The 15392-nt window shown below is 38.0% G+C and overlaps 1 protein-coding gene and 1 long non-coding RNA gene across 32 annotated transcripts in view; one reads left to right on the top strand and one right to left on the bottom strand.

Annotated features, from left to right (window-relative positions):
* The window catches only part of FER (FER tyrosine kinase), a 475696-nt gene that overhangs the window by 294726 nt on the left and 165578 nt on the right, over positions 1 to 15392 (bottom strand). For 26 of the 31 annotated variants that reach the window (XR_011381954.1, XR_011381952.1, XR_011381953.1 and 23 more), the window contains one exon: positions 13866 to 14055. Coding sequence is in view for 25 of the 31 variants with exons in the window: in XM_051853925.2 (XP_051709885.1) it covers positions 13866 to 14055 (190 nt within the window). In the remaining 6 variants the exon portion in view is untranslated. Of the gene's footprint in view, positions 1 to 13585; positions 13752 to 13865; positions 14056 to 15392 lie in introns of those variants that run through there. The other 5 variants (XM_070056523.1, XM_017344637.3, XM_070056522.1 and 2 more) reach the window with 3 other exon arrangements.
* On the top strand, positions 887 to 14057 carry LOC138845159 (uncharacterized). The gene is made up of 2 exons (XR_011381958.1): positions 887 to 1021; positions 13604 to 14057. It is a non-coding gene; the product is annotated as an uncharacterized lncRNA (long non-coding RNA).

Below are 15392 nucleotides of genomic sequence, written 5' to 3'. Positions count from 1 at the left end.
TAAATAAAAAAGATAAAAGAATCTGAATTTGTTTATATTCTTTTTGTAGCCTTGTACAACACCTACCACACATAATAAAAAAAGCAGAAGTGTAACGGATTTGTTCTCAGCTGTTTCTTCTTCCGAGGATCAAGTGATTTTGTAAGCAATCGTGAGTAATTTTCGGAAGGACTTAGCCCCTATCCTCTGAGACCTCCAGATATATTCTGATAGAAAAAAATCCCTCCTTAGACTAAGATCTCATTTTGCAAAGTAAACCAGTGATTTTGAAAATTAATAATTGAGCCTTAATCTTTTAAATACTAACATTGAAAAATAATTTTCTTCAGAATATTGTAATAAATAGCAAAATTTATTAGGAGTTAAATTCATTAGGCATCAAATGAAGCAATAAATCATAATATTCCCATAGCCTCTTTATGAAATCTTTCAATTAAATAAAAGAAAGTAGTATGTCATAGTTTTCAAAATTCATAAATACAAAACTCCTTCTCTGGGAGCATATTTGAACATCTACTCACATTTAATCTCAAAGATCACATCTCAAACATAAATTGTAAGATAAACTTCGTTCAGTTTAACAGAGAAATGAGCAACTAACAGAGATGAGTGACTACATTGTATAACCGAGAAACTCAGATCGAAGGAAATAAAGTAATTTCGAGTTTTTTTAAAAAATTTCAAATATGTTATACAATGGCTATATACCAAGTAATTATTTTTTCACTGATTTATATTTAATCAGTAAAAAAAAAAAAAAAAGAGGATTAGCATTGTGGTACAGCAGTTAAGCAGTCACCTGTGACACCAGCATCGCATAACAGAGTGCTGATTCAAGTCCCACTCCTGGCTGCTCTGCCTCTGACCCAATTCTGGCTAATGCATGTGGGAAGGCAGCAGAGGATGGCCCAATTTCTTGGGTCTCTGCCATCCACACAGGAGACCAGAATGCAGTTCCTGACTCCTAGCTTCAGCCTGTCTCACACCTGCCTGCTGCAGCCATTAAAGGAGTGAACCAGAGGTATCTTTTCCCTTCTCTCCCTTTCTCTCTGTTGCTATTTCAAATAAATAAATACATATATATTTTAAAAAACTATAGGAAAAAAGTAGGATTGTATTCATTTATTCATATAACATTTTTAGCAATTTTATTCCTTATAATTATATATGATATATATATTATATATTATATATGTTATATAATTATAACAAATTAGTCATATATTTAATTTTTTTCTTTTCAGGTAATTAAACTTCTCAATATATTGTATTCTTAAACAATGTATCTGCAGTAAGCTAAACTATCTTAGTCCAAAGTTTTGAGGTTTTTTTTCCCTAATTTTTAACTAACATAGAATGAATGCCAGTTCATATGCCCTCCATCAGTTAGGTAACCAGTTAATCTAGAAAGAAAATTACACGAAGAAAATCTAATTAATGCATTTATGTAACTAATGTACTAATTAATGTTATTAATAAAAATTATTTTCTTAATGAACTAAAATGTTTTATTAAATTTAACTTCTTGAAAAACTCATTTGAGGGACCAGCAGTGTGGCTCAGCAGACTAGGACCCCGCCTGCAACACCAGCATCCCATCTGTTGTTGGCCTGGGAAAGCAGCAGGGGATTGCCCAAATGCTTGGGCCCCTGCACCTGCGTGGGAGACACAGAAGAAGCTCCTGGCTTCTGGCTTCAGAGGAGCTTCTAGCTTCAGACTGGCCCTGCTCCAGCCATTGCAGTCATTTGGGGAGTGAACCAGTGGATGGAAGACCTCTCTCTGTGTCTCTCCCTCTCTCTGTCTGTCTCTCTGTTTGTAACTCTGCCTCACAAGTGAATAAAATAATCTTTTTTAAAAAATTATTAGGAGATTCCAAGATGGCATAATAGGGAAGGGGTATACTGCTGTAGGCTGGGTAAAAATAGTTTTTGTTTTTTTTTTAAGTGGAGGAAGTACATTCTCAGGGGAGAGTTAGAGAGAAAACTGCAATGGAAATTCTACAGAAGGAAGAGGGATGCCGTGGATCTGCGTGGAAGGTGTGGATGTACAGCAATGAGCACGGACACAACACGCAACTTCAGAAACCTAGAGCTGGACAAAGCATCAGCTTTGAAGTGAGGTGACATCAGACTGCAGTGGCCTGTACCACTGGCAGACTACACTGCCTTTGAGTCTGGCTTGGAGCCCTTAATGCTGACAGGGTACTTGCTAACCCAGCAAAAAAAGCAGCCCACGTTTCTCTCTCCCCATCCCTGCAACAACGGAGTCCAGCAACCGGCTGAGGGAGGGAGGATGCTCTTTTTGACATAACTAGCAGCAATGGCAGCTCTTGTGCATGCGCCCAGCAACAGGCAGGGACAAGACAGCATCTTGTCAGCAGTGGTGGCCCAGCAGCTCGGGTGTGTGCAGCCGGCAACAGGTGGGGAGAAACAGCAATTCTGACATCAGTACCAGCTGCAGAGGCTCTCGTGCATGCCAGGCAACCACAAGGAAAACGAGTACGGGCTACAGCCAGTGGCTCTTGTGCACGCCTGTGATCCAAGGATTTAACCAGAGGGAAAAATTTACATTCCCCACTGACTTTGAGTCTGGCTGGGAGGCCTAACAGAGGGCTGGGCACCCACGTAGGACTGCAAGGTGCCCCTAGCTTCTCAACATATCACAGGTTTCAGGGCTCAAACCACCTAGGGGGAGCACCCAGAGGCAGCAGGCTCTTGGAACATCTCTGCCTTTCCGGGTACAGGCCAGGCTAGCAGGGAAGAGCAGGTCCTCTGTACCCCGTGACTGGGGAGTCTTGTGTGTTGAGACTGTAGGGACTCTGTGACTACATGAGAGGGCACAGGGTGTAGCTGGGTCTCTGGGCAATCACTGTGAGTGGCTCCACACGCTCACAGCTCCCTGATTGCCTGGGACGGCTCACTGCAGCGGGATCCATACTCACACTTAAGAGTACACAGATCCCGGCCGGCGCTGCGGCTCACTAGGCTAATCCTCCGCCTAGCGGCGCCGGCACCCCGGGTTCTAGTCTCGGTCGGGGCGCCGGATTCTGTCCCGGTTGTCCCTCTTCCAAGCCAGCCCTCTGCTGTGGCCAGGGAGTACAGTGGAGGATGGCCCAGGTGCTTGGGCCCTGCACCCCATGGGAGACCAGGAAAAGCACCTGGCTCCTGGCTCCTGCCATCGGATCAGCGCGGTGCGCCGGCCGCAGCGCGCTGGCCGTGGCGGCCATTGGAGGGTGAACCAACGGCAAAGGAAGACCTTTCTCTCTGTCTCTCTCTCTCACTGTCCACTCTGCCTGTCAAAAAAAAAAAAAAAAAAAAAAAGAGTACACAGATCCTTTGTAGGATTCATGGGTAATGCAGATGAGTATTGCATCCACTGTGGGCTAACACCTGGGCATTGATCACCTTGTAAGAGGTGAGGGTGTGATCACGCCAACAGAGGTACTAAACCCTTCTTCCTGCTAACGAGAGATCTATCATGCCCAACTTGGGTGTCACATAAAATGTAATGGATAGAAGCACAACTGACATTTTGAGATTCGATGACTGCTTGTAGCCCTTGTCTCTACCGTTGAGGAACAGTGTTTTCTTCTTCATACTAAAACCAAAAAACAAAGTACTTGGGCTATAAGGAAATGATTTAGAATGAGGCCCAAAATGAATGGCACACACTATCCAATTCCCAGCTAAACAACCTTATACAAGACTCTGGGTTATCTGGTTTTTGTTTTGTTATGCTTTCAATTTATAAAATATGAGTAATAATGGTCTCTACTCAGGACTGTTTCAAATGTGAAATAGTGGATGTAAAGTGTTTATAATGGGACACAGTATATAAAGTCCCATCCATATTAGCCATTATCATTGTTATTATTTCTCAAGCTTATTATTCATTCTGGACCAGACAACTAAATCCTAATGACCTTAAATAGTCAGCATGAAAAAACAACTTGCCCTTGTTAGAATGGCCTCCTGTCAGTCTCCTGGTCACAGAGGCCAAGTCAACCTGTGAACAAAGAGTTCCTGGGCCTGTGACACCTGCTGTCCCCTCCCCCTTGCTGTATGTGCACGCTTGTTCTCCGGAGAAGTTGAACAAGGATGGTCTCAGCCAGGAGACAGATGAGTGCAGTCTGCTGCAAGCATCCAGTCTCATCCTGCCTGTGCCTGTCATCTTGTAAGTAAAGACTGAGGGACTTGTTAGACGTATAGAAAATCAGAAAAAGGGAAATCTAAGCCTTGATTCCATGAGTTTCCAAGTATGGTGAGAGACAACCGAGGTAGTCTGTCTTTGAACCCAGAGAAAACATCTACTGCCTAATCATCCATTGGAAAACCAAGTTTGGGGTGCCAGAGCTGTGGCATGGTGGGTATGCCATAGCCTGTGGTGCCAGCATCCCATATGGGTGCCAGTTCAAGTCCCGGATGCTCCACTTCCAATCCAGCTCTCTGCTATGGCCTGGGAAGGTAGTAGAAGGTGGCCCAAGACCTTGGGCCTCTGCATCTACAAGGGAAACCCAGAAGAAGCTCCTGGCTCCTGGTTTAGGATCAGCCCCAGCTCTGGCTGTTGCAACCATATGGGGAGTGAACCAGCAGATGAAAGACCTCTCTCTCTCTTTCTCTTTCTTTCTCTCTCTGCCTCTCTGTAAATCTGCCTTTCAAATAAATAAATAAATCTTCCATTTAAAAAAAGGACAAAATAAGCTAATTGAGGAGAACTCCTTTTGAAAAAATGTTGCATGACATCTCACTCAGAACTAGAATGCTATGCTAGGGGCTGGTGCTGTGGTGTAATGCCTGCAGTGCCAGCATTCCATATGGGTGCTGGTTCAAGTCCTGGCTGCTCCACTTCTGATCCAGCTCTCTGCTAAGGTACTGGAAAGCAGCAGAAGATGGCTCAAGTCCTTGGACCCCTGTACCCGCGTGGGAGACCTGGAAGAAGCTACAGACTTCTGGCATTGGATCAGCCCAGCTCCGGCCACTGCGGCCATCTAGGGAATGAACTAGCAGATGGGAAGACCTCTCCTCCCTCTGCCTCTGCCTTTCTGTAACTCTGCCTCTCAAATCAATAAATCTGTGTTAAAAATGTACGGTAAAGACAAAAAAAAATCATTATCATCTCTGTGATAAGCAATCAAATGGTAACCATATAAAGATGGTAGTAGTTTACTAAGTGAAAGACACTTCTCTTTTTGCTTTACATGTATAAACTTAACTATTCCTCACAATAAACCCACAGCAGGTAAAACTGTAATCTCATTTTACACACTGCGAAATGAGGGCAAGAAACTCCTAACTAATTAACACTGTACAACTGCAAAGTGGTAGACCTGGGATTCAAAGCCCTTCAGCCACAGCTTGAGAATAATGATTCTATCATAAACTCAAACTAAGCATTATCTCTGCAATGCTATCACCATGTGAGAATACCACTGCCACATATATTTATTTATTTAGTGAGATATGTGATAAAACACAATTGTAACAAACCATTTAAAAATGAAGTGGCATCAATTTTCACCTGTCTTTGAAATTCTATTCTTATTCTCTATGTAATAAATATTTGCTGAGTATACATCTAAGTACTGCTAGACATATACACAAGTCAAAATGCAGCCAACTTCCAATTGTTATATCAATCACTTGTGCACCATCTTGCCCTCTAAATCCTACAGCAGGATGTAATTCCATTCTATCTTTGACCCACTCATTCCACAAAATCCCAATGAATAATCTTCATGTACCAAGTAATCATCAACTGCTCACTGAAGCCTGAACGAATGAATGAATCTCAGTAATTTTTTAAATTTTTCATCATAGTAAATACTTAGTTCTGAACTAATATTATTTTCTCACTCTTTATCATTTTAGGACTGGTTCAGCCATGGTTATTTTATTAAGAAATTCATAATTAAAAAGATAAATTTGAAATATGTATACACCTATACTTTATAAAATCAAATGAAAAAGTGACATTCCATTTATTTATTTATTTTGCCCTGTGTATTCACTGCATATACACAGAATATGAGCATACATAATAGTTAAATACATAAATTGAAAAGTACTTTGAAAATGTTCTTAGTCTTACACTCTTCTCTGTATACTGCCATTTGCTGAGTAAGATTTGACATTAACATTTATCTTAGGTATTTAAAGAAAGAAATGTACTCGATGATGAAAACAGAAGAAACTCCAATGATGTTATCAATATTACACTTCAGTTTATTTCAGTTCATTTTAGTGCTCTAAGCATAAAACTGAAATATCAGACACTGTTATTGGATTATTACTGAGTTATAATGACAGATAAATTTTAGTCAACAAATATTTTCTTGGCTGAAAATGTAACAAAACACTTTTTTATTACTATTGCTATTCAACTAAGTAAAACTAACTCAAGAGGAGATATAAATATATATTATGTGTTAGTATAGCAAAAGGGCATAAACAAAATATGTAATTCCAAAAACATCAAAGTAAAGGCAAATGTCTTATAGAATAGCTAAACTTATTTCAAAAGTAGATCCTCATTATACATGTGGTGCCATAAATTCTAGATATATTTGAAATATAAGAGATTCTTTCAATAAAAATTATAATATATTTGGTCCAAAGCACATGCTGTTATAAAGTAAAATAACTCGATTATTCCAGATTGGAAAAGAAGTCCAATTCATCAATTCAAGAGATAGTATTTGAAAACCTATCGTGTTCCTGTAACTAGACAACTAAAAAACAAACAGGAAGAAATGTTTCATTGCACCGTGGTCCCTTCAGGAGGCTCCTAGAAAGGGGGTTAGGACACTATTTTCAGAGATATCTCATTTCAAAGGCTATTTCCCTTCTTGGACACTTTAAATAAAAGGCTCAGAAAATCCTCGCAGTCAATATTACTGTTTCTTTTGACTTCAATCCAACATGCCCCAAATTCTGGGCTCACTTCTTCTTGGAACATATCTTATGTGCACATATATCTTATCTGCACATATATATGTGCAGAAAAATAATAAATTCACCTGATCTAAATCATCAAATTAACCTAACTCTTGGAGCAGCACTTCTGCCAGCCCAACACAATATCTTTACTACCAGAGTTAGAAGTGCCCTCCATAAATTTTCAGTGCACGCCACTTTTTGAATTAAGGAAGGGCCTCGAGATACTCTCTCTAAACAAAAGACAGTCTCCAAAGTAAAGACACACATTCCATAATTTGTTTCTTCCTCTTTAATAGAATATTGCCACAGTTCAAACAAATTTAGCCCCTTCCAGTAGTCTCTGAGCTTCAGAGTGTAACAAAAGACTATCTTCCCAACGTAGTCATAACTGTTAGAAATACATTCAAGTTGGGGAAAGTAATGTAAACCTTTGTAAATAAGGTAACATTATGACTGATGGTTCTGAAAAGCCACTCTGTTAGTACATCAATTTTTTACATTTTTTATTTATATAAGGCGAACATATTACATATATAGAGATTTAGGAGAACAGAGATACTTCCCACCCTGCCCTCTCTCTCACACACTCCCACCCTCCCAATCTCCTTCCTTTCTTATTTTTTCTTTTAATTTTTACAATGACATACTTTCATTGTATTTTATAATCATAACCTTAACCCTCCACTAAGTAAAGAATTCAACAAAAAGTAATGTGAAAAAAAAAATTGTTCCTTAACAATAGAGACAAGGATTGTAAACAATAATCAAACCTCAAAATGTCAATTTCACTCATATGCATTACATTGCTTTGTACTCTATTAGTTACCACAGATCAGGGAAAACATACGATATTTGTCTTTTGGGGACTGGCTTATTTCACCAAGTATAATGGTTTCCAGTTACATCCATTTTGTTGCAAAAGACAGGAGTTCATTCTTTTTACAGCTGAGTAGTACTCCATAGTACTACCACATTTTCTCTATCCGGTCATCGGTTGATGGACATCTGAACTGATTCCGTATCTTAGTTATTGTATATCTTAGTTATTGTATATTGCTGCAATAAATATGGGGGTACAGATAACTCTTTCATATGCTGATTTCTTTTGGGTAAATTCTCAGGAAAGAGATGGCTGGGTCATATAGTAGATCCATTTTCAGATTTCTGAGAAATCTCCATACTGTCGTCCACAATATCTGTACTAGTTTACATTCCTACCAACAGTGTATTAGGGTGTTTTCCCCATATCCTCACCAATATCTGTTGTTTTTTGATTTCTCTATGATAGCCATATTCTAACTGGGTTGAAGCGAAACCTCATTGTGGTTTTTATTAGCATTTCTCCGATGGCTAGTGTTCCTGAGCATTTTTTCATGTATCTGTTAGCCACTTGAATTTCCTCTCTTGAAAAATGTCTGTTCAAATCCTCTGCCCATTTCTTAATTGGATTGTTTTGTTGTTGAGTTTCTTGAGCTCCCTCTATCTTGCAATCCTTTCTTCACTAGACTTCAAGGACATAAGATTGTCTTACTTTCTACTCCCTCACCGGTTGTCCTTTTCAGTCTGTTCCACTGATTCCTCCTCTTCTTCTGGACCTCTTATTTGGAGGTATCCCAGACTTAAGGCCTTATTCCTCTTTTCTATACTACATCATAAGGTGTCCTCCTACAAACAAACAGCTTTAAGTATCATCTGATGCCTACAGTTTTCAAATTTGACCAAAATCATGTTCCTGAACTCCAAGCCCCTACTGATTTGTGTTTTGAAAGATCAACTAAAGTTGCAATTTTCCTCATCAAAGCTGCTTTACCTGTAGTCTTTCCATTTCACTCAAAACCAATTTTATTCTTCCAAAGGTCTAGCTAGAAACCATCAAATCGTCCTTGACTCCTCTCCCATACTGTACATCCACAGGAAATTGCATAGGCTCAGTCTTTAAAATATATCCTAAAAGCTAAAAACTTGTTACTTCCAGTGTTACCATCCTTGTTCAAATTCTTATCTTCTATCACCTGAGTGACTGCAATAATCTCTTTCTCCATAAATATATTTTCCATACAGTTTCAGTAGTGACCATTTAACTCCAAAGTGAGCCTGTCATTTCTCTGTTAACTATCCAAACCCTCTTTAACTCAGAGGAAGGCCATAATCCCTAATTTTGACCTACAAAGGCCCCAGATCTGTTCCCATTACTTCTCTCAGTTCATTTCCTATACTCACATCTTTCCTTCCACTTTTTCTCTGCTATACTTTGAACCCTCAAACATGCTCTTGAATTCTAATCTTTATGATGTACTCTCTGGCTGGAACGCTCTTTGCCCAGAAATTTAAGTGGCTTATTAGTCCCCAGATTTTCAACTCTTTGTTCAAATGTCACCTTCTCAATCAATAACGGTCACCCTGATTCAATTTAAAATTGACCCCCAGGGTCAGGTGTTTGGCATAGCAGGTAAGATACTGCTTAGGACACCCACATTCCATATGGAAATGCCAGGGTTCAAGAGCCAGCTCTGCTTCTAATTCCAGTTTCCTGGTAATTCACACCCTAGGAGGCAATGGATGACTGCCCAAGTACTTAGGTTCCTGCCACCCATGTGGGAGACTTGAACTGAATTCTGGGCTCCTGGTTTCAACCCGGCCCAGCTCCAACTGTTGGGGAGTGAATCAGTTGATAAAAGATCTCTCTCTCTCTGCCTTTCAACTAAAAAAAAATGAAAATAAACATTTTTTAGAAAGAAAAATAAAGTTGGATCCCAATCTTTGAGATGCTAAACCAACAGCACTCTACCCTGCTCTGCTTTTATTTCCTGACACTGATCACCTTCCAACACAATATGTAATTCAGTAACTTGATAACCTTCACCACAGAATATAGTTTCTAAGAGAGGAGGGCTTATTATTATTATTAGTTTTAATTACTGATATATCCCAAACATCTAGAAATACACTTGACATACATAGCAACTCAAAGATACTACTTGAATAAATAAATAAATAACTACATAAACACAATGAAAAATTACTACGGGGTAGGGATTTGGCACAGCAGTTAAGAGGCCGCCTGAACTGCTCCTGTCCCATATCAAAGTCCTGAGTTCACTTCTCTGCTTCCCAACCAGGTTTCTGCTAATGCACACCCTGGCAGGCAGCAGATCATGGCTCAGTGCTTGCATCCCTGCTGCCCAGGTCAGAGAGTCAGGTGAAACTCTAAGTTCCTAGATTTGGCCCTGCCTGTTCTGATATTTCATGAGTAAACCAGTGGATAAAAGGTATTTCTCCTCCCTTCCCTCTCTCCTCCCCCCACCAATATTATTCCTCCTTCCCTTGCTTATTCAAAAAATTTCTGTGTAACACTTAATATTTGTCACTTTTCTCTATATTTTGTGCAAAATTATACCTTGGGGAAAGAAAACAATATTAGAAGGATGGTCTACCTTGACAGAGATGACAATATTATCTGCCTCTACAAAAAGTTTGAATTTTTGTAAAGTAATAGAGCCAAAATTTAGAGAGCCAAAATAAACATCAATACATATAAGAATGTGACTACATAATCCTAACCCTGATGATACATCTGAATCAAAGATTGAAATCTTTATAAGAATATACAATTCACGGCCCATTCAATGCTACAATCCTCTGAACGCACTCTTCCACAGAAGTATTCACCACTGAAGAGAAGCTATATTGTTTGCCACCACCAGTAACTAGGATTGCATGAAACAGTTCATTTTCTCTCCTACTTTTAAATCAATGTTTGGGACAAGTTTCACAAATTTCCAATACATATTTAAATCCCAATACATATTTAAATTAGTTCTTCTAATTCTTCCAATATTCAACCAAATTCCTCTTGTTGGAATTTTATACTTATAAAGATGAAATTTATAAAGAGGGAATAGCAACAGAACTACAATGTTAATTGAGGCTTTTCTTGAATTACTATTCATAAAACCTCACTTAAAGAGTCTTTGGGGGAAAATCATTTAAATCTAATTTAATAATTTTACTGTTTTCAAGTAAATTGAAAAGTAATATTCTAGCTATTAATTGAGAAAATTTAATTGTGCAAAGAGTTCACTGATATATGTGGGAGTATTAAGTTTTTTTTTTTTTTTTTTTTTTTTTTTTTTTTTTTTTTTTTTGACAGGCAGAGTGGACAGTGAGAGACAGAGAGAAAGGTCTTCCTTTGCCGTTGGCCACCACGGCCGGCACGCTGCGGCCGGTGCACCGCGCTGATCCGATGGCAGGAGCCAGGTACTTATCCTGGTCTCCCATGGGGTGCAAGGCCCAAACACTTGGGCCATCCTCCACTGCACTCCCTGGCCACAGCAGAGAGCTGGCCTGGAAGAGGGGCAACCGGGATAGAATCTGGCACCCCGACCAGGACTAGAACCCGGTGTGCCAGCGCCGCAAGGCGGAGGATTAGCCTAGTGAGCCGTGGCGCCGGCCAGTATTAAGTTTTAAGAAGGGTGCATTGCAAATATTTCTACTTCCTTTATAAAGCAAATTGTAAATCTATTAATGGGCATCAATTTGTTAGGTGCCCTGTCTGAATTACAAAACATTAATTTTTACTTCAAATTACATATCTTATAGAATTATTTTGTAAAATTGATAAGTTACACATTTAAAAGACTCAATAAATTTTAATTTTTTTCAGCTATGACTGTTCTAGACCAGGGATGAGGAATGTCCAGCTCACAGGTTGTATAAGGCCTGTGAAATCATTTGTTCTAGCCCTGACAAGACAACTGCAAGTAGGACTCAAAATTCAATAAACCTATAGCAGGCTAATTTGTAGCTGATAATTTTGTATGGCCCAGGAATGATGTTATAAATATCTAAGTGACCCTTGGCAGAAAAAGATCCCCCATCCCTGCACTGTTTGCTTCTTTTTAGTTTTAAATCTATTTTTTGAATTTTTTTCTTTTAAAATATTTCAAATAACACAGAAAAGTGTAAAGAAGCAATCAGCAATACAGATTTACCAATTTTTAACATTTTGTCATATTTATGTCACTTGAAATATAATGTATATGTATATACATATTCAAACATACATACTATTTCCTAAAGCAGGGGCAGAGATATTAATATCACCCCACATAGGATTCATAACAAAAATCTTAAAATGGAGAAAGACTTTTATATTATTATGAAAAGTGTGTAATTCAGTGGAGACAACATTTATAAATATCATTGACTTACTAAAGGTCTTACTTCAATGAATAGATAGACATATTTAGAATTACCATTGCAACTTTTTAAAATAAATTGGATGAAATGAAATCTGCAGCAGTGCTTTGTAAAAATTTACAAGGCATCATCACCATTTAATAAATGAGTACAAGAGAGGAGCCTGAAGGTGCAAGAAGGCAGATTGCTATCTTAAATTGTATTAGGAGCATACCTTCTCTCTGAAACATTGCTAATTCAGTTCAATTGTTGAACAAAGGTTTTTCTTCAATGATTACAAAAGATAAAACTCCAAAGACTGTAAGTTCTTTATAAGAAGTAATTATTATATTATTTTAAATTTAAAGCTAAGTTTTTAATCATATTATCAAGTGGAGATTGCTATCAATGAGGCAAACATGGGTTATCTGCACATAAAAATTATTATGAAATTTTAACCAAGATGCCACTAGATCAAGCCATTGATTAACCAACTCCACAACCACATGGGGACAGGGAGATATGAGGGGTCTTCAAAATGTTAATGGAAAAATAAATATGGGAAAACAAGTGCAATCTTCTAGAAAAGCCAAGTTAAAGAAAAACCTTGAAAGGCACCTCTCAAAGAATGCATTTATGTAAGTTTGTTCTCAATAATCATAAAGCGAGAGAGGAAATCTAAGTGGGTCTTTGGTATTTTACTAAGATTGCTAATAGTAGGACAGTAAAAGAGAACAAAGAATAATTCACAGTGTTCTATAAATAGTATGGATCAGTTAATTATAAAGCTAGCAATAATCACAACAGCTTAAAGACTTCTATTCACTTCCATATTTATCACATTTTCAGAGTCTTTTTTTCTTATGCAGACATCTGAACTCATTTAACAATCAAATGTTATTATTTAGAATCACATAAACTAAAAATTAGCAAAATATGAGCTATAGCATCATGAACTATAATATTATTATACATCTATGGAGTGTATCCAGGTACCCACAAGAGGAAAAAAATGAGGGCATTGTTTCAGTTTTTTTAATGCTGGCATTATTGACATAATGGGCTGGAGAATCTCTTGTTAGGAGTATGAAGGCGGGAGCTGCTCTATGCACTGAGGAATGCCGAGCAGCTTCACTGTCCTCTACCCATTAGATATCAACAGCACTCACCAGCTCCAACTACCAAAAAACATCTGGAGACATTACCAAAAATCCTAGGGAGGGCAAAATTGCCCCTCGTGAGATCCAACAACATTCACAGGGAGAGACAGAATTCCTAAACAATTACTACAGCTAAATGGAAAAAAACTGAATTTCAAGTCTGTGAATCTGAATATATTTATCAATACTTTGTATTCTGAAAATAAACTTCCATCAATCTCAGTTAAAGTAGAAATACTGTTCTTAAGAAGAAACAAATTAATAAATAGCTTTCTCCTTAATTCTTACTTCTATCTTAAGAATAACACCCTACCTTCTTCTGTCCCCCAGGAAAAAAACAACTGCAGTCTTTGTTTTCAGTTTTGAAGGCAAGAGAAGAGTGTTTTTCCTCTGACTCTACAGACGGTTCCTGCAAGTGCTCTCCAGGTGCCCTGAGGTGACTGACAAGTCTATGCATTTACAAACAAGTTAATAGGACCTGCATATTAACAAGAGTAATAATTTGTTATAGCAAACCGCAATTGATTTTGTATTCACTTATTACCTAGACACTACTTTTTCAACTTTCTCGTTGGACTGCTCATTAGCTTACCATCGATGTAACTGATCGTGCATCTTCTTCATAGTTTACTACTGGGGGTGGCTCTTTCCCATCATTTTCTTGTACTTTTTGTTCCAGTAATTCTTTCTGTGCTGCAACCTTTGCCTCAGTGCATCTCAGCTGCTGGACTGTCTGCTTCAGCTCTTCAAGTGTCTGTTTTTGGCTTAGCAGAAGCACAATACTGAAAGAGAATAAATTAAACATATTCAACTTCTTTAAAAAATAAAAACATTAAAGGAAACTATATATCCATAGCTCATACTTCAGCTGTATTTTGCTTCTTAAAAGGGTCCTTTAAAATCATAAGAAATATGAAGCTAAATAAACTTTTAGTTATCACAGTAGTTACTAAATGTTAGTATTAACAAAATGGAAGGAAGTACTTAGAAGCAAAAACAAATTCAAGACGTTCTCACAGATATAATGATTTATGGCACTCATTTTATTTTACAGCCTAACCACCTAACTCAGAATGAAGACAATTAGGTCCAGAAGTGTAGGATCTAAAATGAATGAAAATGACAGAAGCAGAATCTTAAATTTACTTCAAATCTCAATGGTAATACGGATAGGGTCATATCTGCATGTAGAGGAAAATAAATCAAATCAAGGTGACTCCTGGCATCCAGTTGTATATTATGTTGTGAGGGATGTCTGCTTGAAGGGAGGGAAAGCTGTAAGACAAAGAACAAGGACTGGGCTGTGACTGACAAAATGACCATAGCATAAATCCTCAAATCTGTACAGTATCACCAATATATATATAACATTCCTTTAGCAAACTACATGGGTCACATGTTGTCTTACTCTGACTTTTTAGTCCTGGGAGGCTGCCCTCAAAGAGAATTTCAAAATAATTCAAGTACTTGAAATCCCAGGAAACCAAGCAATGGTGGTAGGAACACCTCGGTAAACACCCTCGGGTACAGAATATTAATATCTTAAAAGAACTGTACCACACACTGATGAAAGTTATTAATATATAACAGAAAACAGGTTAAAAATCAGGGAAATTCACAATTGGAGAATAAGGTCAGAGAAAACATTACCTTTTTAAAATGTAAGAAAAGATCAACATAAGCCAAGTATTCGTAAGCAGAAGTAACCCACACCAAGAGAGATTTATTTGAAAATATGCTCGATCAGCATTTTGACAACTATGTTCCAATATAATTAAGCATAGTGCAACTTCCATGACTGCTAAAAAGGGAGTTGCAATCCCCTCAATTACACTGCAATGACTTTTAGGCAAATGTCCTAGCAAAAAAGTAGAGAACAGAGTGAAGTCTGGGGAAAAGAGAATAAGTAAGAACATTTGTATGAGACCTAGCCAAGTCCAGAATACAGACCACTTTAACTAGCAAAATTCAGTAACTGGTAATTATCATATATATCATCATCAACCAATAATCTGTGACCCATGTTTTAAATCCAAACAGGTTTCTTGGTAAATTCATGCTGGTTGGCAATTGCTCTTTTATAATAAATTGGCAATGTTTATGTCTCAGTGAATCTCTT

The sequence above is a fragment of the Oryctolagus cuniculus genome, chromosome 14, assembly GCF_964237555.1.
Source record: "Oryctolagus cuniculus chromosome 14, mOryCun1.1, whole genome shotgun sequence".
Classification (NCBI taxonomy): domain Eukaryota; kingdom Metazoa; phylum Chordata; class Mammalia; order Lagomorpha; family Leporidae; genus Oryctolagus; species Oryctolagus cuniculus.
Note: the sequence above shows the minus strand (reverse complement) of the source record. Positions and strands in the feature narration are given on the sequence as shown.